Below are 23,300 nucleotides of genomic sequence, written 5' to 3'. Positions count from 1 at the left end.
TAACGAACGGACTCATGAGAGGAACTTGAGTGTATGAGGCCACGGACCTCTTGAATAACTGTCCAGACGACGACTAGTATTCTACTATACTACGTTGGGTACGGACTTGGTGTCACGGTATGCTTTATTGCAGCTTTACTCCGGATACCCACAGGCCTCCCCTTTCTCCGCTCGCTGCATATTATCACTACTCGATTCATAATGACCTGTTACATTCGAGCTCTCATCCGTCTGCCGCCGGTTATTTCGTTGGTTGGACGAACAGACGCTGAGAGCGGGAGGCCTGACGAACAACGACTGCACCACCATGTATTGCATCGATTCTCTCTTTTTCTTCTTCTCTCTTAATTTCTATATACCCCGGTTTGTGGAGGACGATGTGTATTTGCTAGAGTGGAGGCTATCATAACTGGATGTGGGGAATCTCAAAAAGGAGTATTTGTACGGATGGCGAGAGATCAGTATCATACGTTATGACCTTTTTAGATGAAGCATTAAGATAATCACAGAGCATCTCTTCTTCTTTCAACTGGACGTAGTGGAGTTGAGCTCGGATGCGAGTACGTAGCTCATTAAGGCTCGTCTTGTATCACAAATTTCTAGATCAGTAGGCGATGAATGGTTTGCCATTGCCAATTACCGTCATATTCAACGTCTCAATGCTCCTCATAACTCTCCGAAGCTTCCAGTTCCTCCCGCACCTCCTTCTCATGTTCCACCATACAACGATCAAAGAGCTCCTTCTGTCTCTTCTGCATATGACGCTTCTGCTCGCGAGTACGCAAAATGCGAGACTGAAGCTCCATGATCTCCCGCAACAGCTTATCCTCCTCCACCTCCAGACGATGACACTCCTCCATGGCATTCACGACTCAAATATACCAGGTCAGCTCAATCAGAACCCAAAAACAGCAAATCACACTTACGCTGAGCACCAACGTCCACGCCATCGCAGGAAACCTTGCGGCGCACACACTCGCTACACGAGTTTGATATCGACGGATCGATAATACAGGATCGACCGTTACGATGGCAGTTGGAGCACGGCATTTCGAGAGGTAAGTAATTAGTAGGACGAAGAGGTACTTGGGAGATAGGGCTGAAGTGGGCCACCTGGGTCGGGTGGATGCTCGATCAATAAAAGTGGAGAGGCACTGAGAAGAACAAAGAGCCCAACCCTGAAGCAAGCAGCCAAGCTCCGCGGCTGACGCGCTTATCTTATCGGGACCCTCATACGTAACCGGCTCCGGTGACATCCAATGGCGCTACAACTTGCCCGCCTGAACAGTATTGATTTACCATACAGACGTACATACCTACAACTGCATACATACAATTACTGTTTGACGTCCACGCGATCTCCTCTCAACCAAAGAATCAGAGGAACACTGCTTGGAAGGGCAGCTGACAACACCACCTAGCGCTACACAACCCGCTTCAGGTGCCGATAACGCTCCCGTTGGCATATCTCGCTCCCTTTGACGTCCTGTAGTAATACCGATAACGACATTGCGCCTTCGTCATCCTGTCGCACCGAGCGAAGCTCCAAAGAACAAACACCACCCCATATCCGTGTAGACATAAATTGGCGACCTTCCACGTCCGAACTGTCCTCCTCCGCGTACCCCGCCAACCTGTCGACTCTCGGATGGTTGTCCCAAGATGCGCAACAGCCTGACGATTCCGCCGTCTAGGTAGCTGGTTAGCTTGAGCTTCCTGGCTTTACTACACACCTCGAAACCATGGGTCAGGGTTTCTCACTGACTGCCCCTCCAGCAGGGGCAGCCGGTATTGATGTCCCTGAGTTGGCAGACTTGACCTACGAGAAGGTCATCGGCCAGGCCCGCTTCATGAAGAGTATACGTGCCAGACACAATGATGGAGTTGTGCTTGTCAAGGTGCTCGTCAAGCCATATGCCATGTCGCTGGTACGGTACAAAAAGAAGATTATCCGTAAGTGGAAAGTGTGCGAAGCTCTTCCATGGGACTTTAACCAATTCTGACCTGGGAAAACAACAGGAGAAAGAAATGCGCTTGCCAACGTACCCAACGCCCTTCCATATCAGCGAGCGATCGAGACCGAAACAAACGGTTACCTGGTTCGACAGTTCTTTTACAACTCCCTATACGACCGACTCAGCACCAGGCCATTTCTCGAGGATATGGAGAAGCGTTGGCTGGCTTTCCAGCTCTTGTGTGCGTTGCGCGACTGCCACGCCAAAGAGATATACCATGGCGACATCAAGACGGAAAATACACTGGTGACGTCCTGGAACTGGCTCTACATCTCGGACTTCTCGTCGTCTTTCAAGCCCGTCATGCTGCCGGAAGACAACCCCGCCGACTTCTCCTACTTCTTCGACACGTCTGGTCGGAGGACATGCTACTTGGCCCCGGAGAGGTTTCTTCCACCCGGCCAGGAGCCCGATCCAAACGCCAAAATCACATGGGCCATGGACGTCTTCAGCGCCGGATGTGTTATCGCTGAACTGTTCCTCGAAACACCCATATTCAACCTGAGTCAGCTGTACAAGTACCGAAGGGGTGAATATGACCCGTCCATTTCACATCTAAGTCGCATCCCTGATAAGGACTTGCGCGAGATGATCGCCCATATGATCCAGGTGGATCCGCAAAAGCGCTACTCAGCTGAGCAGTATCTCGAGTTCTGGAAAGACAAAGTGTTCCCGGGCTATTTTTACAACTTTCTACATCAGTACATGCAGTCGATTACCGACCTCTCAACTGGAAACTCGAGAACTGGCGAAGCAGACCAGAGAATCGAAAGGGTCTGGAACGATTTCGACAAGATCTCCTATTTCCTTGGTTATGAAAACGGGGATGACCCATATGAGGATCACCTGCCGTCTCCAAGATTGGGGCTAGGACTCTTCCCAGTCCGACTCAATATTCCCAATGCTGAACATTATGTCTCGGCGAACAAGCAACCTACCATTGACGATGGAACGCTCATCTTCCTTACCCTGGTCGCGTCTTCCTTGCGCAACACCGCACATGCGACCGCAAAGATCAAGGCGTGTGACATCATGCTAGCGTTCGCTGAACGGTTGACCGATGAAGCAAAGCTGGATCGAGTCTTGCCATACCTAATGACACTCTTGACCGACAAATGCGATAGGGTTGCGATATCTGCGCTGCGCACCTTAACGCAGCTCCTCGATCTGGTCAAAATCATCACCCCCGTCAACTCGCACATATTCCTCGAGTACATTTTACCCAGGATGCAGGTTGCGCTCCTGGGATCGCAGGATGCTCCGAGCCCTGTGGTGAGAGCCACATACGCAGCATGTCTAGGGAAACTGGCAACAACCGCGTACCGGTTCCTCGCAATGGCCGCGACGCTCAGGGCCGATGGATCAGTTACCATTTCGGATCCAGAACTAGAGCCAGGGAACGAGACTAACACGGCTCTCGATGGGTTGTTTGACAGCTCACGCCAGGATTTAGTGGATCTCTTTGAGACACACACGAAAATGCTCATCGAAGATCTTAATCCTTTTGTTCGAAGAGCCTTTCTCAGCTCAGTACCAGATTTGTGCATCTTTTTCGGCGTAGCAAAGGCCAACGACGTTATCATTGCACACCTCAACACTTACCTGAACGACCGTGACTGGATGTTGCGGTATGCTTTCTTCGACACCGTTGTGGGCATATCGGCATTTATGGGAAGCAGTACCCTCGAAAGCTTCATCCTACCTCTCATAATCCAGGCGGTGGATGATCCTGAGGAGTTTGTGGTACAAGGAGCGCTTCAATCGTTGGCAGAGCTAACCCGGCTGGGGCTCTTGACCAAGGAGGCCTTCGTTGACCTTGTCGCCCTTGTCGGACGCTTTACGATGCATCCTAACTTGTGGATTCGCGAAGCGGCCGCTCATTTTATTGCAGCCGGAAACGAGTTCCTAAGCCCTGCGTATCTGAAGGTTTCGGTTTACCCGCAGATCAAGCCCTTCTTGAAGCCAGATATTATCCCAGGCTGGTCGGAACTACAGCTCCTTGATTCGCTACAAAAGTCACTCTCGCGTAACGTCTTTGAACTGGCAATACAATGGGCTACAAAATCAGAGAAGAGCGGCTTCTGGAAGCCACCTAAGAGGCTGTGGGATGCTCGCGCTGTCACTAAACTTTCGAAAACAGATGAGGATGAGCAGTGGCTGGGCCGCTTAAGGACTGCGGGGCTCTCACAGGCGGACGAGATCAAACTCATTATGCTGCGAGAGTTTATATGGCGTCTTGCTCAGATGAAGGGGAGAGATTCGACCGAGCTGCAAATGGAGAAAAGATCTGAGCTCGAGGACATCATTCCTCTGCGAAACTTGGGTATCACACCTCAGACCGTTATGTTTGAAGAGGAACCCATTCGCTATCCTGCTCCGCAATTGGACGACGATGACACGGCTCCTAAGACGATTCAGGAGGCTCTCCTGGATGCGTCGTTAACCATCGGTGATCCACTCAGCCAACGGCGTCGGGCTGCGCTGGATAAGCAGAAATCGAAATCAGGCAGTCGATCAAATCTTCCATCCATCTCGGTGGACGGTAGGCCTGCTACGGACAGCAATGGCGAAAACTCAAGAAACACCTTGAGACGGTCGGCGTCTCATCAGAGCCATGCATCTCTGCTCTCCCCTCATGACGACGTGGGATCTGCTCACTACTCCCCGTACGAAACAAGGAGGGCTTTGAAGCATCAATCTAGCGCGATTAGTCTGATGAATCGCAAGGACAGCGCTAAGTCCGTTCCTGAGACTGGTACTACAGAGACCAATGCCTTTGGTGAGGTTGAAGCGTCGTTCACCCAGCATTATCAGGGAACTCACATCAGGTCCCCAGATACCGAAAGCATGCCGCCAACGCCCGGTATCAAGCTGCGCGTGAATCACGATTACCATGGGAACGATCCGCATATTCTCAAGATGTTGGATACCATGTACGTCGAGAACTACCCGCACGACCTTGCCGAGTTTGGTCCAGAGGTTACGCCCATTGGGCGCCGCAAGACTGGCAAGATCATCAGTTCCCAACCAGGGAAGCAAAGGGAAAATGGATGGAAGCCGAAAGGAGTGACTATCGCGTCGTTTGTTGAGCATGTCGGTGCCATCAATCGGATCGTGGTTGCTCCGGATCATCAATTCTTCCTGACTGGTGGCGATGATGGCACCGTCAAGGTTTGGGACTCGGCCAGGTTTGAAAAGATTAATATTCACAAACCTCGCCTCACCCATCGACACGCTCCCGGTGCCAAAGTTCGCGCGCTATGCTTTATCGAGAACACGCATAGCTTCGTCAGCTGTGCCACGGATGGCAGCGTTCACATAGTCAAGGTTGAGACTTACTTACAGGGCGAGAGCTATCGGTACACTCGTCTCCGCACAATCAGAGAACATCGCTTTGTCGACGGCGAGTTCGGCGTGTGGTGCGAACACTATAAACGGGACAATGAGTCTATTCTTGTGGTAGCCACCAACAAGTCAGTCGTCTGGGGCATGGAGCTCCGAACCATGACACTGCTCTTCAAACTAGAGAATCCGGTCCATCACGGCACACCAACCTGTTTCTGCATCGACAACAAGAAAAACTGGCTATGCCTGGGCACATCCCACGGCGTCCTGGACCTGTGGGATCTCCGCTTCAAAGTGAAGCTCAAGAGCTGGGGCGTGCCCGGCAAAGGTTCCATCTACCGGCTCTCCATCCACCCATCCCGCGGCCGAGGCCGCTGGGTGTGCGCCTCCGGCGGAACCGGCCAAGGCGAAGTCACGGTCTGGGACATCGAAAAGGCCACCTGCCGCGAAGTCTACCGCGTCGGCGGCAACAAGGAAGGTCCCAAGGGGTACGATGCCTGGCAAGTCGACGAGGACAAGCCTTCGGACGGGCAAGGGCAGATGCTCTCGCGGTTCGCGACCAACATCGAGCCCAACGCCATGGGCAACGCCGACCGGGGCGTGCGCGCCCTGGTGTTTGGCTGGGGCATCACGGACGCGGCCACGGTCGAAGAACAGCCGCCGCCGCCGCTGCAGGAACGAGACGTCCGCTACGCGTTCATGATCACGGGCGGCTCGGACAAGAAGTTGCGCTTTTGGGACCTGACGCATGTTAGCCAGAGCAGGATCTACTCTGGTTTGCAGCTGGGCGAGGCGGCGCCGAGTTACACGGCTAGTCATCCGACGCCGTCTTTGATTCTCAATACGGAGCGGTTGCATAATGGCAAGTCGTCGTCTGGTGGCCGGTCTGGGGCTGCTGCCGCCGGGACCGGAGGGGGTAGTGTCACGGCGCAAGGAGTCAATGGCAAGTCATCGTCTTCGTCCAACTCTGCGAACAATGCCCAGCAGAAGATGCGACCTTCTAGAACCAAGATCATCTCGCAGGAGCATTTCAGATTGCTAAGGAGTCACTTGGATTCGATTCTTGACGTGGCGTTGGTGGAGTCACCCTACCCGATGACAGTTTCGTGTGATAGAGGGGGTATGGTGCTTATTATCAGGTGAATAAATCAGCGTGGTGGTGATGGTGGTGGTAGAGTTTCGTCGTGATTCTGTTTAGGCGTTGTTATTGTTGTTTGTTTGGTTGTCCATTGGGACAATGGGCATGCATGTAAAGAGGAGAAGGGATTTTCACAGCGTAACGAATAAGGGTTTAGTTACAGTTTTGATATATCGAGGAATGATTAAAGTTTTTGGAAACCATAGGTGACTCAAACCAAACCCATTTGTCGTCGACGATTGCTGAATGTTGTTTACAAGTAGAAACAGGAGGCTTCACCTGGTAGCTGTTAGGGGTATCACATGACAAGTAACGTGACCCAGCATCCCTTTCCTCAAAACCTCTGACAGGCCAGCAGGGTCCGCACGACCCATAAAAGACGATTGGATGAATATGGTGCAATCCGCGCTAGTCCCAAAATGGGATGAGAAGTGAGAAGGTATCCGCTCCTCAAGACGCCGACGACGACATCAATGTCCCCCTCTCTCTCCCCAGCCGGCAGTTCTCCTTTCCACATCTCTTTCACTGTTCCGGTGCTGTAACTTCGTTTTGGTTATCTTTTTGCGGTCGCGAAACCAATTTCCCGGTGTTTTACGGACCTTACGGTACTGGACCTTCTCTCAATTACAGCGCCAAACCGATATCCACACAACGAGACAACACTGGAAGCAAGCAAGCAACAACAATACGATTACTACCAAGCGACATGAACGAAAACAAAATAGCCCGGGGATAACAATAGCCCCTGAATCACCGCTCATCAACCGAACGCCTCCCTCACCATGACAATACATCATCATCATCATATATAACCCAACCCAGCCCAACCAAAAACAAACCATGGACACAGCTCCGACTCGACTCGAACTCGACGACAAAACGAAGCTCATTACCGCCGACCTATGCCTCCCCATCTATCCATCGAACATCATAATCGACGACACCTCGGCATGAGTACCTATCATCTCCTTCTCTTATCTCTTCTCTTCTCTCCTCTCACTCATTCAGCCTCTTCCCATAAGCCGAGTAGTACCCGCACTTGGGCACATGGCTCTTCTTGCTCGTCTCCGGGTTAAAGATGTGACAGCCCCCCCTTGCCACGTTGGGCGGCGTGTACAGGTGCAACGACACGGCAAAGTTGTCTGGGTCTTGATTCCACATGCGGTGCACGCCGAGCTCGTCGGCCATGTAGGCCACCTCGTTTTCGCGGTAGACTTCTTCCGAGATTACTTGCATTGGTTCTGGTTCTGAGGAGGGAGAGGATGATGATGATGTGGGATCGGGAAAGGCATAGCGGGTTTCGGTGAGGTTGCCTTGGAGGATCTTCATCAGGCAGTGGGCGTTGCCGTGGTCGTGGATGGGTGACCCTTTGCCTGGGGACCAGACTAGGACGAGCTGTTCATCGTTTGTCGTCAGTGTTGTGTTCGAGTGAACATTGCACTGCACATACAGAGCAGGGGCAGACTATGGATGGGGTATGGAGATGGGGTTGCATGGGAATGATGCTACGGGCGGACTGTTACTCACAAGGTTGCTCTTCCCGTTCCCTTCGTCAACCAAGTTGCGAGTATACCCCCGGCTCGCATCGCCAAAGGCGAACCTCGACCATTCTACCTCATCACTCTGATAGTCTTGCATCAAGCGAGTGAGGTATTCGACATCGACATCGTCTGAAGTCAGACCCGACGACGGCCCGAGGGCATCCTTCAAGGCTTGGACGAGCTTATCGAAGTTGTCCAGGCTTGGAGTTTCCTTGAAGGTAGCCATGAGACAGAGCGGGACGCTGGTAGTGGCTGCAGCCACCGTCTGGGTGATTCCGACAGCCATAGTGTCTGCTGGGTCGTTCTTATGATTACGGAGCGAAAGATCGAACGGTTGAAACGATCCTTTATGCGATCATTTATGGACAGGAAGCTTTAGGACTGAAGCAAAAAGAGGAGGTCGTTGAACAAGTCAAAAGATGCTTGGGTGTCTGGACTTGGCTTGAGGGGTATCCGTTATGTTGTGTGACAAAAGAGGGATCCAATGGCTTCTATATCGACGCTTTGAACTGCGGTTTTATGGATGAATGCTCTCAACGCTTCTTCAACTAAGTCGTCGCTTGGGGTCTGATGATCGGTAACGATGCTGTCAATGTTGATGGGCAAAAGGGGGTATCAGGGTGAGCAAGACAGGATAGGATAGGATGGTGATAGGATGAAGAATGAAGAGGTTGAAGATGACCTATCAGAAGGAGGACGAAAACTGGCGGTGTCGATCTTCCAAGGCGTGTGGATGGAATGGGATTGCGGGCGTTTCTCAGCAGGTTCTGGGCGGAGACAGCGGTCGGGGAAGTCGGGGGAAGCCGCGCTACGATGCCTGTTTGCAAGGACCGATCTCGGTGGGTCAGCTGGGGAAAGAGCAACTGGGTGCTGGTCCATGTGACCTGGGAACGAAGCGGCTTCTTTGCGGTTTCTTTTTGGATTCGACGGAGCGAAAAAGAGCAACGGAAAATTACGGAAAAATCGATGGTTGAAAATACGAAAACATGGCATATTTGGCATCGTCGTCGTTTCCATTGTGTGAAGAAAGTGACGATTTTGGTACGGTGGGGTTCAGTGTTGTAGTTGACGGCAGCAAGCGCAAGCGCAAGAAAAAAACGACTTCCTATCCCTGCACGGGCGTCCCCGCCCCTTCCGACTTGGAATCTTTTCGAACTGCGGTTTCCCCGTTATCGAGCTTCGGATGAACCACGATAACGACAATCGTCACGGTTTTATCGGTCGGTTCAGTTGTACAGCAAAGGACGAGCAAGCACAATTCTGCCCTCTTTCACAACTTTGTGTGTTTGATAGTCTTTGTTACACCAGTGTACCGTACCACACATGGCCACTGTACGTAGTCACCGTAACAGTGCTCGATCTGCACCTCCAGGCCACTGTAAGAAACAAAAGACAAGGATGCCGTTGGCTACAGCACCTTGAGGACTGGAAACCTACAAAATCGGTTACGGTTACGAGAGAGTTTGCCTTTTCCATATACCAGCATATGCCATGTCAAAGTTCGTAAATCCTCACAAAGTTGGGAAAGGCGGTTGTCGGTCGGGAACTATTTACACGGCTGTCGGTCCCGATGAGACAGGGCGGGATCACCGCTTGCTTCTCGCCTCCCTGAGCTACCACTATCTTGCCCAGTAGTAACCGCTGTACCAATACACTATTTGCAAGCCGGTCTATCAGCTATCTGGGCCTGTTTTCGTAACACTCTTGCCAGAATGTCAGGTGCCCTTAACAACCCCTTTGTTTACCTTATCATTACCTGATAGTTTATCTAGAAAGAAGAAAGGAAGGACAAGATTGTTGGTTGGACCCTGTACGACCTACACAGTCAGCCCTGTAACCGACTGACTCCCTAACCAACCAGCCGCTTAGCTTTGCAATGCCAGCCAGTCATGCGTACTTCACTCCTTCACAAATTCACAGGGTGACGGGCCAGTCTGTCTCACCGTTCACCGGTTCTAAACTACTACACAGTACGACGAGACCGGCAAGGCCTTTACTTGTGTAGTTTCACACATACCATGTCTGCATGCTCAAAGACCATTGTTTGGGTCACACGGATCGTATGCCCAATGGGGAAGTGGAAAAAGGACCCTGAGGTATCGGGGTGTGGTCGTTGAGGGACCTTGCTCCTTATCTTCACTTCTTGGGCAAGGAAGTTAGACACCAGCGATCGGGTTTGACGGATCAGATGTCTGTCGAATTAACCATCACTGATGCGTACCAGTATACCTTACTCGCTCAATAATTCGCTTTCATTACCACCTCTATACCTAACCAGGAGAAAAAACGCCCAATATTACATTACACTCATATCCGCTCTACTACCTAGACGTAGATCCTCCGCGCGGGTACCTCTCCCGACTCTCCAATAATTCAACCCCATCCTCATCCTCATCTTCCGTCCCCTCTAATATTTGATCACCCCTTCCCCTTCCCCTTCCTCCCGTACTTCTACTAGTATTACCCATACCTGCTGCACCCGCGCCGGCGCCCGCACCAGGACCACCACCGCCAGCCAACGCCTCCCTCGGCAAATCCAACGAATCCCTCAACCTTATCCTCCCACCACTCGCAATCGACACTTTATCCGACACCCACCCCGCAACCCTCTGCATCAACTCCCACAGTCTCTCATCACCACTAACTCCCTGTTGTTGTTGCTGCTGTTGTTGCTCCGCCCCATGCCCATTATTAGCAACCTCCTCCATAGCCTCGACCTTGAACTGATACTTGAGACAATCCTTCACCGTGACAAGCCCCATCAGCTTGCCGTGGTACTCGATCAGGATCACGCGCGGGCCGATCTTGCGGAAGAGTTCCATGACGGTCTCGAGGGGGAGGCGCGGGTGAGCGGAGACGGGGGTGGTGTCTACGTAGCGGCTGAAGTTGATGAAGTTGGAGGAGGAGGAGGAGGAGGATGAAGTGGCGGCGGGGGTGGATGATGACTCGGCAAAGCCGATGGTGTTGAAGCTGTCCATTCGGGCCAGACCGGGTGTGATGATGTCGCCGGGAGTAGTGATGTTAGCGGCGGTGGTGCCGTCCGCGCTGGGTGGTGGAGCAAAGGTGCACTTGGCCTGAGGGCCGAGCGTTCTCTCGCGCTTTGCGCGGTCGACAGCGTAGCGTAGCTCCGTGCGGCCGATGTAGCCGACTAGGGTCTTGGAGTGCTCGTCTTCCACGATGGGGAAGCCTTGGTAGTTGTCCTCGGCGAGAAGAGCCTCGATTTGCTGGAGGGTCATGCCGTTGGTGGGGATGGATGTGACATCCTTGATCATGGCGTGCGAGACGGGCACGCCGAGGTTGTGCTCCTCCTTGTTGTCGAGGAAGGGGAAGCCGCTGAACCAGATCATGCGGTCCGCAATGCCACCTTTGCCAAAGAGCTCACTGACGGCCTTGGTAACACCAACGACAATCATGGTTGGTAGGATGTAGGTGAGGGCACCGGTAAGCTCGAACATGATGACCACCACCGAGACGGTGATGTGCATGATGCCACTCAGAGCGGCGGCCGCGCCAAGGAAGGCATATGTTCCGGGTGTGATGCATGGCACGTCGGGCAAGCAAGCAGCGAAGAATGGGCTTTGCGGGTTGGCTTCATGGAGTGCCTGGACGATGATGCCCACTGAACGGCCAAAGGAGGCACCGATGGCCATCGACGGCACAAAGATACCGGCTGGAACCTTGCAGCCGTACGAGATAATGACGAAGAAGATGCGGATGACGGTTGCTAGCAGCAAAGAAACGACGTTGCGAAACCGGTGGTCCTTCTCGCAGAGCCCGTGATAATCCTCAGCGCCTTCACACTCAAGGAAAAGAATCTCCATGCTCTCGGTCATGTCGATTCTCAGAAAACTGTTTGGATAGCACACGATAGCCGTGGCAGCCGCCAACAGAGTAGCTTCCAGAATTGCGTAGTTGGTCAAATGTTTCTTGCGGAATGCTTGCACCCTGAGATTCCACTTCATAACGAAGGCACCGTATAGACCGCCAAAGATGCCGAGTAGGATGAAGAATAAGATTTCGAAGAAGTGCCACGATCTGTCGTAATGAACCTGGAACATCACCAACTGCCCAGTCCGGAAGGGATTCATGGCAGACAGGACGGCTGTTGCGACCAAGGCACAGAAGTAGCTTCGCCACATGGTCTTGAGAGGGAAATAGCTGGACATCTCTTCGAGCGAGAACAGCACACCTCCGATAGGGCTGCCGAAGGCGACGGCAACACCCGCGGCAGCACAGGCGCTGAGAATCTCACGCGTCTTGGATGCATTTCGTCTGTACTTGGCAAAGAGCCTCGATATGACATTTCCTGTGCACACAGCGTAGTGTACGCTAGGCCCTTCCTTTCCAACGGAGAGACCGGAGCCGATGGCAAGCGGTAAGGCTAAGGACTTGATAACCAGAGTCCAGAAACCGAGGAACCCCTTCATGACGAAGCCGGCAATGATGACCTTGATCTCAGAAATGCCAGAGCCGGCGGCGTAGGGGGCATAGGACTTGACCAGGGTGGCTGATGTACAGGCGAACAAGATCTATAGCCTGTTAGTGGGGTTTCTCAGATGGCCCGACTTAGGATAGCTTATACGAACCGCAAAGAGTATGTAGATCAAGTAGTTGATGGGTGAGAGATCCGTCCATTTTTGCCAGTCATCGCAACCGTTGTCCTCCCCCCAGCAACAGAAATTCTCGTTGAGATAGAAGGCAGTCTTGCAATGGCCGAGCTTAATGTCGGCAAGCCATTCCGTAATGATGTTGAGAAACGCAGCATTGACTCCAATTGCCGCGCCAATTATGGTCACGACAATCCAGCCTTGAGCAGCATCGTAAGACTCTCGTATCCTGTGTCGCCAGTCGAATCGGCCGGCGTCCCAGAGCCCAGCATTTCTCTTTCGGCGCGCCTTTCTGCGAAGTTGTTCTCGAGCCGCATCTTGCACCCAGTCTGTCGCCTATCGTCAGCGCGTGCCGGTCGGATGTCAAAGGTGTATCATACCAATGGTTGTAAAGTCCTACTCGGTCGACGTTAGTTGACCCGGTCTCATCGCACAACCCAAACTCTCGAGCAAGCAAAGCTGGCTGACCTCATATCGCTTGATCTGCGCAATCTCCTCCTCGATCTGATGTTGCGCCGCAACTCCCTGGGCCGTTTGGGCTTCTCCTTGTTCGGCAATGGACACGGCGTAGGAGAAGCGGGAGCTGACGGACGGTCTTCGAGCGCGCTGGTTCGGGAACTGAGGCACTGACGTCGAGAACGACGTAGATCGGGATTGCGAGTTCATGGCGCCTGGGCCGCCTCTGGATATCATGTCGCTGGCATTCGGACTGAAGTAAAATGCGTATGCGGGTGGTTGTCCAAGTTGTTTGCCGTGCCTCAACACCGAGTGTCCCGTCCGTGATGTTGTCTTGAGCTTGTCGCCGTTATCGATTGCGCCTCTGCCGCCGAGGTGCCTGTAATCGCCCACTGAAGAAGCTATCACTGCAAGGCTGACTGACGTCCCAACTCCCCCAGCTTCCGGGGTCCTGGGCTTCTTGGCAGGCAATCCCTGGGCCGCCAAGGTGCCTACTGTACCCCGTTGCACCCACCCCAGGGCGTTGTTCCGGAATGTGCAACGCTCTTCTTAATCGCGTCTTTACGCGTTTCACTTTAACTTCTTGCCGTCGATCTACTGTAAATTCATCAGCCATTTACCAGTCTAATAAGAGCTGGGTAGATTTATATCGGAACTGTCAAGAGAATCACGATTGTTTGCGACATATAAGCCAGCACATTTCACGAAATTGTCACATACTCAGCAGCGGCACCGAAGAAGCTCGACCTCCATCGAAAAGAAGAACCTTGACTTATTCCACCGTCACCTCACCGATACAAGAGTCACATTTTGATTTTTGAATCACCTTCACAAATTCTCCGGGAGATCCGCCACTCCCATAGCCGACAAGATGCCCTACAACACCACAGCAATTCCTCCCCGAAAGGAGGTCACAGGTCAAACTCAGTTGCCTCGTAAGGACCCCTCCCCTGAGACTCATTCACTCACTCACTTCGAAGGAAAACCACAAGATAAAACATACTAACCCCTCCCTCTCCTCCTTCCCAGTCACAAGAGTCAAAAAGATCATCGCCATAGACCCCGACATCACCGTCTGCTCCAACAACGCCGCCTTCGTAATCACTCTGGCAACGGAAATGTTCATCCAACACCTAGCCTCGGAAGCCCAAAACATGGCCAAAGCCGAGCGCAAGCCCCGCCGCAACGTGCAATACAAGGACGTGGCCGCCGCCGTCTCCCACCACGACAACCTCGAGTTCCTCGAGGACGTGGTGCCCAAGACTTCTTCCTACAAAGCCATCAAGGCGCAAGCAGCGGCCGCGCGGGCCCGCGTCAAAGGCGGGAGCGATGTCGTGGTTCCGCCTGCGGGGACTGCTGCTGCTGTCGTTTCGGCGCCGGCTGTTATGGGGGGACTGGCGGCTCCTGAGGGGGTTATGCTTTCTTTGGAGCAGGGGCATGGACAGCTGGGGCAGCAGGGTGATCATGGTGATGAGAGGGATCGGATGGCGATGCTGCCGAATGCTAAGAAGCAGAAGGGGTCCGGCGGGTTGCAGCAGACGTCGATTTTGATGTCTATGAATGGGGGGTTGGCTACGGGCAGTGGTACCAGTGGAAGCATTGGAGGGCTGGCGGCGCCGGTGAATGGACTCGGTGCTGGCGGGGTTAATACCGGGATTACCAATATGGGTGTCACCACGACGGGTGTGGGCATGTCGTCGGCTTCGGGACGGCCGTTTAGTTCTACTCCTGGTGTGATGGGAGGAGGAGGACTGAATAGGGGCATCTTGTCGGCGTCGCCGCCGGCTACTACGTCGGACGAGGATCCTAGCGCCCAGTTGCAGATGGAGATGAGGCAGGCGGCGTCACAGCAGTATCGGGGTCACGATGGGGATGTGGATATGACGGGTTAGAACAGCGTCTATCTGAGGTCAGCGTCTATCTGGATATTTGTACGGAGGCAATAGGCGGGTTGAACACCTGAGTGGTGCAAGGGGTACAAAGAAGTCTAGAGTTGCTGAAACAATAACTATGAGTCTTCGGTATTCATCATCCCAGGGTGCCTTTCCTCAAGGCCGCTCCAGTCGTTGCAATAAAATCATCACACCACTTTCATGTTCCAGTGCCTCTGTGTTTCAAACAAATTTGCGTATCGTGGTATACAGTTTTTTTGCAGTAAGCCCAATCTAGAACCGAACGCCGACAAATGTAACCTCTCGTCTTTGAAGTGCCGTCCTCCCCCTTTTTCGTCAACTCTGCAAGCCATCGTATCACGGACATGAAATGATCTGATCTACCCGTCAGAGGCCCATTACCCTTCCTTCCTCCTTACTCCTCCATGGCATCGTCATCCTCGGCGATAATACCAGGCGGCAGTCGTCCCTCGTTGAGGGCCTTCTCCAGCCTGATGATCTCCTCCAAGCTGTCGGCCTTCTTGATCAGATCCTGCAGCTTCTTCTTCTCCTTCTCCGTGAGCTTGAGACGCGAGAGTTTCGAGGAGGGGCCACTTCCGGCCGCACCGTTGGCGGAGCCGGCGCCGACGTCAAAGGTCTTGGTCTTGATTCCCTTTATCTGTTTGGGAGGATAGCATGTTAGTATGTTTGTCATAAATGGGCTGGCGTCAAAAGAAGAGAAGGTGTGCATACCGTGTTGGCCAACTCCGTCGGCTCATCAGCGGTTCCGAACAACTCCTTCGCCTTTTGCCTCTCGGCGTCCTTGACCTTGACGTAATCGAGGAAGCGAACCTGGGGGCACAGCCAGAGGACCCAGTAGCGGTAGTTCTGTGCGTCAACAACACCCATTGTCAGCCATTTCGCCCATCCATTCCATTCTCCTTTCCCCGCCTCTCTTTCTTCTTCTTCTCTCTCAGGCGTATAACACGAACGACATGACGAAGGGACGTACCTCCTTCTTGGTAACGGGGTTATCCATCAAAACCAAGTGCGTGAGCCTAGGAAACCTTCCCAACACCTCCAAATCCGCCAGCTCGCCAATGTTATTGGACGCCAGGACGAGGTTCTTCAGGTTCGGGATCGCATTCGGTAGGGTCGACTGGATCTGGGCGATCCTGTTGCGGGCGAGCAGGAGGGTGCGTATGCGGGGGGAGAGCGGGAAGTTGCCCAGCACTTGGATATCGTTGTCGGTAAAGTCAATGGCATCGTGGGGCTGTAGTAGCGACAAGATTAGCAAAACTGCATAGTTGGTGATGTTGTCGACGAACAGTAGCAGAAGTAGAAGAAGAAGAAGAAGAAGAAGAGGCGACAAAACTTACTCCAGCAACGCCCAAGTTCTCAATAGCAGGTATTCTGTGTCCTATTGCATTTATCCCAACCCAACATAGGTTTTCGATATATCAACTCTGTTCTTTGTACGCGCTTTTGGAAACTTGGAAGATCAACCGTGCAGTATCTGCTCTTCTCGATGGAACGCACCTCGGAGATCTATCTCTCGCTCCTTGAGCGGATTGAGGTAGGAAAGGGAGTTGTTGATCAGGTCTGCCGTCAACCTCATTGTGGCGACGTAGTGCGACGACGACGATGGGGAGCTGTTGAGCTGTCGCTGCTACTGCTACTACTGCGATGCCGGTACCTTGTGGCGGTTGTTGCTGGTAGTGCTTTTGCGATACGGTGCGCAAAGGGGCTTTGGAAACAGGTGATTGTTTGTTGATTACGGCCGGGAAAATTGCCCGTATATACTGTCGTCGCCTTCGAAATTTAAGTTGGTGGAAGTTAAAGAACCGAAAAGTTGAAGCGCGTCGCGTGGTCGCAATCGGTGGTTGTGGTCAAGGTACCAAAGTAGATTCACAAGGCTGCCTGCCCCAATGAAGTCATGGAGAGTGCCGCAAAAAAGCGGACAGTGAATTACTTAACCCTAACCCTTTGGCGTCGTACAAGTCACAACCACACGGAACTCCCAAATATGGATGGCACGATATCTACTTGAAGGACTAGTCATAAATATGTTCATTATTCGCCGTTTTGTTGGCCCATGGTATCTCTTACTCGCTATCTCGTCACGTTGCTACCGAGTTCTCTTTCTTGGTGTAAACGCTTCCATCACTACTGGCCGCCCGCTAATGGATAACCAAACCCAATCTCACTACACTCGCTCTCGGGCTCAGATTCCTGATGCTAGAATCAATCATCTAGAGAATCTACATCAGTAACTTGATGTCTCGTCCCTTTGTTATGCACACTCTTGCGCACTTTTACTGTACACGCCATCAAATACGGTATCCATACATCATCAGACCGGACGTCGAATAACGCCTTCCATGCTACTCAAGCCAAAACCAGGTTACTGAAAACAACAAGCTTGCTATGCAACGCCCTGTGCAAATTCCATGTCCACCGGTATCACCCGTACCAGGACTTGCCCATCCTGGAACCGGGAGAAATCTGGTATGCAAATCCATATTTTCCGTCCTCCTATGCTGATAAACTCGTCCCCAACACTCATGCCACTCACCCACTACTCCACAACAAGCCCCTCCAAAGCTTTCATGGCTCTGGCACCCTGCTTTTCAAACACCGAGACCATTTCCTCGCATTCCCTCTTCAGTCTCTGCTCAGCCAAGCTGGCATTATGATAGATCCACTCTTCCACAGTCATTCGCTTCTCTGGGCTCGTAAGCTCGCTGCCCTTGTGCAAGAGCTTGTCAATGCCGTCTTCCTTTTCGTAATCATTCTTGGTGGGCGAGAAGATGTTATCTAGATCCACCGCGGTCCAAGGTGTAGTGCTTTGGAGGGCGCCCAGAATCTTCCGTTTGGAAGGAGAAGTGGGCCTGTCTGGTGTGGTGACCATTGGTACTAGAGCATGACGTTCGACTGTTGGGGTCAATTGCTTCGGCGATGGAGGTCGGTTCTCTGCATTTGAGGATTGCATTGATGGCGAGCGGTAGGCGCTTGGCTGTTCTTCAGGTACACGCGCGACCGTGGGTGCCCGAGGTGTGGTAGGCGGCCGAGATAGGTGATCTGGGGACTCAGATGGCGGCGGAGGAAGAGACTTGTTCAGCCTGGCTGGTGTTGGCGCAGCACGAGTAACGGCCGCCTTAGGAGGGGAGGCCTGGGGTGTAAATTCCGGAACCGGTTCTTCTGCTGCCGCTTCAACGCCCGCCTCTTTCGGATTTGAAGCTGACAAGCGGCGCTCGGTATCAGGCTCGGCCTGGGTCTCGGTCTGGGTCTCGACCTGGGCTTGGGCCTCCGGAAGCGGGATCCCAGATGAAGTTCGCTGCTGCTCCGCCACTTCGCTTGACGCATGGGATGATGTTGACTTTTTCGATGGGCGTCCCCTTCCCCGCTTGACCGTACTTGGTCGGCCGCTACTCTTTGAGACCAAGGTCATATCTGGATCCTGCCCAGATCCTAGCTCTGGCTGTGCTGGCTGGGGCACAACAGACGTGGCTTCGGGCACAGCAGTAGGTCCGTCCGTCAGTTCGTCGACAGGATCGGATAATGGAAGAGACTGTTGGATCCTTTTCGCTTGCTTAGACATCCTCTGAGCAGCTACTTTGCGACCCTTCTTGGGGAGGGGGATGTCGGATGAAGAAATTGGATCCTCAGCATCCGCTTCCTCTTGTAATTCTGCATTCTGCACTTTGCGCCCTGGATCAACATCGGCGTCGTTGATCTCCATCTGACGGTCGACGACCTCATCATTCGATAAATCTGTCTGCGGGGCCGTGGTCGAATGAGGGTGCTGCAGGGAAACTCGTGAGCTTTTCCGCAAGCCCTGTGTTCCTTTGGCGGGCGCTCTCTTGCGGGTAGCTGTTTGTTTGGGAGATGGTGCATCGGGAATGTCAGTGTCCTGTGGTTCCACGGCTGAAGTGGAAGCATCAGCGACCGCAGCTCCTCCTGTTCGTGTTGCCCGCTTCTTCTGCGGAGGCGCCTCCGGGTTGGAGTCCACAGAATCGGAAATCGACTCGCTTCCCCGCTTCCGTCCCTTTGGTGGTTCTTCAGCAGGCAATCGTTCGTCTGCGGGCTTGTCCTCCAAGGTTTCCTTAGGCTCTTCTTCCTTCTTCTGGGCTTTTGCTTTTCGGCTCCTAGCAGTTGCCTTTTTGCTCTTTGCTGCCCGCGTGGTTGGCGCCATAATCATGTCCTCACGGCCGCCCGCGGTGTCTGAGGCGGATACCTGATCCGAGGTTTCTGCAGTGGGGATTCCGACAGGCTGGACAGAGAGGCGGTGGGCGACCTTGGATGTCCTGGCTGCTTTGGCTCTTCTCGCGGGCTTCTTCGGTGGCGGTAACTCCTCCTGAAGGCGGAAGAACGCACATTGAGGTTGTCGTCTCTGGTGTTCGTCACTACGTGCAAGCTTATTGTTAGTTGATTTGCAGTGGATACTTGCCAGATGGAGGTGAATGCTTCTTACATTGCTTTGTCACCAGGTTCCCAACCGCTAAGTCCTAGCAGGCAATATGGACAAACTGTCATGTCTTCATCCTCGATTGTTGGTGCGAACTTCCAACCAGCTTCGGCAAGCTGCGACCAGTTAGCCTGTGCTCCTTGGGGTTGGGCAAGTGCAAGGGAGTGCTTACTTGCTTTGACTTGCACTTGAATCCCCTCTTGGATTCGTATGGCCACTTTCCCCCAAAGGTAGCCTTCCGCGCATCGACAAGAATCGGTTCCAGAGGGTGCATCTTCCCATAGTCTCCAAGATTCGCTTCGACTGCTGCCGTCACAGCCCAGCCGCAAAATGGCGAATGTTTCAGATGTTCTTGGATCGGATGGTCTCCAGGCGTCCAGCCGTCAAAGGAATTCTCGCACAGAAAGCATGTTACATTGTCGGGACTAGTGACCATGGGATCGAAGTAAAATCCGGCTTTTGCGAGCTGGAAGTTCGGTTCTGTCAGTCTCCTCTTCCACTCGCGCTTTGTCAACCTGCTCCCTCCTCTTTGGTGCCATTTTACTGACCTCATCCGCTGGTAAGGATTTATGCGGCCATTTTACCAGCTTGCCTCGGGAATCAGCGGGAGGTATTCCATCTTTGTTTGCCAGGGGCTGCCCCTCAAAAGACGCCAGTCGATTTTCGTAAATGAAGTAGTCTGTCATGGCCGCGGATGCGCCGTGGTGGCAGGACGTCGATTCGTCCAGGGACGGTATGTCTCGAGGGAATTATCGGGATCTTGGTCGCTTCGCAGGATGAATGGTGGTATTTCTTTTGCCGCTCGGCTAGGCGAAGGCCAGTGCCCGGGAGTGCGATCGTGCAAAGGTCGAGACTGTCGCGGATGGAGGCAGAAACTCGGGCTTTAGTCGCGAAACCGATGCATATCCCGGAAGTCGATTGAACAATAATGATGCGTCAATTTCGAATATTTTGTCAAATCTTTGTTTTGTTGTTACTTCGCGCTGCGAAAGACAATGCGCACAATGGTTGCGACGGACGGTGGTGGTGGGGGATACGTAGTTGGGAAGTTGCAATGACAAAACATTTGGCAGGCTGTTCGGAGACGCGATTGGGTGTTGCCCAGGCTCCCTGTTTGTTTACTTGCATCACCGGGGACACGCAAGGCTGTGGCTGGACACTGATAGCGAGACTTGCTTATCGGCACGTGGCTGAACACATTTGTGGCTTCGAGTCGTTGCTGTGTGCGCCAAGAAAACACGTGAAAGAGTCCATCCCTTTAACGGTGCAAATGTATCATTTTTAGCGGCCCCCACAGCTACCGGCAGTACTTGGTGACTTTCTGGATTCTTGGGTTGCAACGCTAGCGGGCGCGTCCGACGATGTTAAAAGTGTCCTTTTTGCTAGTAAAATCAGCGATTCTACATGGTCTATTAAAGTATCAAGACTGACTTACCTGATTGCACCGTCTTTGAGCCGTTAAACGCAAATATCACCAAGTCTTTGTTATTGTTGTTGTTGTTGTTGTTGTTGTTGTTGTTGTTGTTGTTGTAATGGATCTTTCAGCGATTTTGAACTCCTCTGTTGGCGACCCTTTTGATTGGTTGATTCTGGTTCTCGCACTCCACATCTGGTGCAATGACAAAAGTGCTGCAAAAGCTGGCAAAATCAAGGTATCTGCATGGCCACAGATGTAGAGGGGATAAAGTGAGGCCAGCCGATTAGTCACAACACATGCCGCGCTAAAAATGATACATTTGCACCGTTAAAGGGATCAGGCTCGGGCACGGATACCCCGACCTGCCGTGCCTGGTGTTTCTCCAACCACCGACAATCTGGAAACTCCAACCACCCAGCGACACGAGTCTTCCACTCCCCCAACCAAAGCCGATGATCTCGACTTTTGTGACCATAGTTTGAGATGGTGTTGCCAACAGAAGCTAACGATCCAAACCAGCTCATACCAGAAGCTCATAATCACATGCCCATCACCAACATGGCAGGTCGAGTCATCGAGACTCAAGAGTCCAGACCGTTTCAGAACGAGCTACTTGGGGGTTGTGGTGCGGTTGGGTAGGACCTTTTCTCAACCCCTACTCATTAAGTAGGGGTAAAAAAACTCTGGGACAAACTTTTAATCTGGGACAATCTGCAATGTTAGCGTGCACTATAGAAAACTGTTAGTGGGCAGGATGCAACAATGACAACTATATCAACCATTTTTCTAAAATTCTGGAAAAAAATCGGGAAGTAAGAAAAGGGTATAAAAAAAGCTCCCTCAAAGTTGCAAAAAATCATCTTCGAAACTGGGCAAACAGCGGCGTCTAGACTTTGCATCGACACCAAACATCGTCATTTTTGGTGTCGCGAGACCGCCGAGCTAAACCACGCTTTAACGATAACGAAGTGTGCAACTTGGAGATTTTTCGCCAACGACCCGATCAAAATTAATGCAACTTTGAGGGAGCCTTTTTTATACCCTTTTCTTACTTCAAAAATTTTGCCAGATTTTTAGAAAATTGGTGGATGTGGTTGTTATTGTTACATCTTCCCACTAACATTTTTCTATGGTGCACGCTAACATTTCAGATGTCCCATATTAAAAGTTTGTCCCAGAGTTTTTTTTCCCTCTCTTTTATGAGAGGGGGTTGACAAAAGGTTCCCAAGCCGCCCGCCCAACCCCCAAGTACAAAGGCACAGCAAAAGAAACCAACAAGAAGCCATCGAGAACAACCCAGCCATTCCACTAGTGCATCTCTAGTCCACCCGCTCGTCTTCGCCTGCAAACTTTGAAAAGATCCATCATCTCCGATACCGGTCGAGCACAGCAAAGTAGTGGGGATCGTAGCTGGATTCTTCCGATTCTCCCCACATAAGGCTATCGTCCAGAGCGACCAGAAAGCGGGAGCGGGCCCTGGCATAGGCTTGCTTACAAAGTTACAAAAGGTCCGATTCATGTCTCTCTTGGCACGGCAGCCGTTATCTCTGTGCTAACCGGGAATGCTGGGCATATGAGTGCGTCAATTTGAAGCCATTCGGTAGTTTAGACAGATGCCTCTGGTATAGGCTATACCTATTCCCGTTGTCCGTGAGAAGGTTGGCGTGTTCATTGTCGGGTAATTTTGCTACAAGCCGCGGTGGATGACGAACTCGTAGGGGGGATTGGCCGACGTGATTAGAATACCGCGTTGACCGGTTCGTCCAACCTAGTTTCCCCACGAACTTTGCTCGTGCCCCTCGAATCTCCCGAACAGATGGTTCCCCGGCTTTGCGGTGGTGTAATCAACCTGGACCTTGGAGACAATACACACGTGACAGACCTCCATTCTCTAGCCCAAGTACCCCAGATTCACGACACCATGGAACAGGCATCACTTGGGTCGACCTGCATAGATCTAGAACTGGATGGGCAGAAGGAGTCATCAAGAAAGGGAAGATTGGGTGCGATTACGGACCTCTGGAATATAAAGATATCGGAGGATTTGCTGGTTCGTGCAGTAGTAGCTTGGCTTCCTGAACTTCTAGATGCGTCAGCCTAGATGCACTATCTAGACGCGTGCTGCATTCTAGTAGTATGTGATAGTTAGGTTACACGGTAGCCAATCTCGGCAAGCCCCCACGATCTGGAATCAGCCGCATTCCTGGGCAGGAACGACGGATGACGTCCTCTCATCCAGGGACGTGTGCATCATGATGCTATCCCCAAGTGCAACGTCTCCAAAGTCCCCGAAATCAAGTTGCACACCTCGTCACCTCCCCTCGTCATCCGACAGACAGTACCGACTCTTGTATTGCATCTCCATACGGTCTACCAAGTCTGGAACGACACGCCGTAGACGGCTCGCTACAAGTCGATATCACGGTGCCTCAGGGTGTGTGG

At 52.4% G+C, this 23,300-nt stretch overlaps 7 protein-coding genes across 7 annotated transcripts; 2 read left to right on the top strand and 5 right to left on the bottom strand.

Annotated features, from left to right (window-relative positions):
- Window positions 1-656: 656 nt before the first annotated feature.
- Window positions 657-1,050, bottom strand: B0H65DRAFT_551932 (uncharacterized protein; the record flags this gene model as incomplete). Its single annotated transcript, XM_062829857.1, has 2 exons — window positions 657-871; window positions 927-1,050. 2 exons carry the CDS (start codon window positions 1,048-1,050, stop codon window positions 657-659), a joined length of 339 nt encoding a protein of 112 aa, XP_062678550.1.
- A 230-nt stretch (window positions 1,051-1,280) lies between these two features.
- On the top strand, window positions 1,281-6,703 carry B0H65DRAFT_292872 (uncharacterized protein). The gene is made up of 2 exons (XM_062823034.1): window positions 1,281-1,953; window positions 2,020-6,703. The coding sequence occupies exons 1-2, from the start codon at window positions 1,743-1,745 to the stop codon at window positions 6,501-6,503; spliced, it is 4,695 nt and encodes a 1,564-aa protein (XP_062678549.1). The 5' UTR covers window positions 1,281-1,742; the 3' UTR covers window positions 6,504-6,703.
- Window positions 6,704-7,364: 661 nt separating this feature from the next.
- Window positions 7,365-8,456, bottom strand: B0H65DRAFT_292826 (RmlC-like cupin domain-containing protein). The gene is made up of 2 exons (XM_062823033.1): window positions 8,026-8,456; window positions 7,365-7,893 (listed from the first exon to the last, which is right to left on the bottom strand). Exons 1-2 carry the CDS (start codon window positions 8,323-8,325, stop codon window positions 7,495-7,497), a joined length of 699 nt encoding a protein of 232 aa, XP_062678548.1. The 5' UTR covers window positions 8,326-8,456; the 3' UTR covers window positions 7,365-7,494.
- A 1,904-nt stretch (window positions 8,457-10,360) lies between these two features.
- Window positions 10,361-12,982, bottom strand: B0H65DRAFT_432160 (chloride channel; the record flags this gene model as incomplete). The annotated part of the gene is made up of 2 exons (XM_062824984.1): window positions 10,361-12,568; window positions 12,626-12,982. Coding segments are annotated over 2 exons (2,565 nt in total), but the record flags the coding sequence as incomplete, so codon positions are not given.
- Window positions 12,983-13,973: 991 nt separating this feature from the next.
- On the top strand, window positions 13,974-14,994 carry B0H65DRAFT_432973 (uncharacterized protein; the record flags this gene model as incomplete). Its single annotated transcript, XM_062825033.1, has 2 exons — window positions 13,974-14,037; window positions 14,162-14,994. 2 exons carry the CDS (start codon window positions 13,974-13,976, stop codon window positions 14,992-14,994), a joined length of 897 nt encoding a protein of 298 aa, XP_062678546.1.
- A 415-nt stretch (window positions 14,995-15,409) lies between these two features.
- Window positions 15,410-16,591, bottom strand: B0H65DRAFT_511427 (U2 small nuclear ribonucleoprotein A; the record flags this gene model as incomplete). The annotated part of the gene is made up of 5 exons (XM_062828483.1): window positions 15,410-15,652; window positions 15,727-15,861; window positions 15,986-16,246; window positions 16,353-16,393; window positions 16,513-16,591. 5 exons carry the CDS (start codon window positions 16,589-16,591, stop codon window positions 15,410-15,412), a joined length of 759 nt encoding a protein of 252 aa, XP_062678545.1.
- An 807-nt stretch (window positions 16,592-17,398) lies between these two features.
- On the bottom strand, window positions 17,399-20,248 carry B0H65DRAFT_292734 (uncharacterized protein). Its single transcript, XM_062823032.1, has 4 exons — window positions 19,990-20,248; window positions 19,614-19,907; window positions 19,448-19,557; window positions 17,399-19,379 (listed from the first exon to the last, which is right to left on the bottom strand). Exons 1-4 carry the CDS (start codon window positions 20,125-20,127, stop codon window positions 17,552-17,554), a joined length of 2,370 nt encoding a protein of 789 aa, XP_062678544.1. The 5' UTR covers window positions 20,128-20,248; the 3' UTR covers window positions 17,399-17,551.
- Between the last annotated feature and the right edge of the window lie 3,052 nt (window positions 20,249-23,300).

The sequence above is a fragment of the Neurospora tetraspora genome, assembly GCF_033439725.1.
Source record: "Neurospora tetraspora strain CBS 560.94 chromosome Unknown B0H65scaffold_7, whole genome shotgun sequence".
NCBI lineage: Eukaryota > Fungi > Ascomycota > Sordariomycetes > Sordariales > Sordariaceae > Neurospora > Neurospora tetraspora.
This window is presented reverse-complemented; position numbering and strand designations above follow the sequence as displayed.

Excerpts from the sequence above, each read along its gene's own strand:
- B0H65DRAFT_292826 (XM_062823033.1), bottom strand. The coding sequence starts at position 8,325 with ATGGCTGTCGGAATCACCCAGACGGTGGCTGCAGCCACTACCAGCGTC. Across the intron at positions 7,894-8,025 it reads GGAACGGGAAGAGCAACCTT|CTCGTCCTAGTCTGGTCCCC; the intron begins GTGAGTAACAGT and ends AACGATGAACAG.
- B0H65DRAFT_292872 (XM_062823034.1), top strand. The coding sequence starts at position 1,743 with ATGGGTCAGGGTTTCTCACTGACTGCCCCTCCAGCAGGGGCAGCCGGT. Across the intron at positions 1,954-2,019 it reads GTACAAAAAGAAGATTATCC|GAGAAAGAAATGCGCTTGCC; the intron begins GTAAGTGGAAAG and ends GGAAAACAACAG.
- B0H65DRAFT_292734 (XM_062823032.1), bottom strand. The coding sequence starts at position 20,127 with ATGACAGACTACTTCATTTACGAAAATCGACTGGCGTCTTTTGAGGGG. Across the intron at positions 19,908-19,989 it reads AATCCTTACCAGCGGATGAG|CTCGCAAAAGCCGGATTTTA; the intron begins GTCAGTAAAATG and ends CCGAACTTCCAG. Across the intron at positions 19,380-19,447 it reads GAACCTGGTGACAAAGCAAT|TGACGAACACCAGAGACGAC; the intron begins GTAAGAAGCATT and ends GCTTGCACGTAG.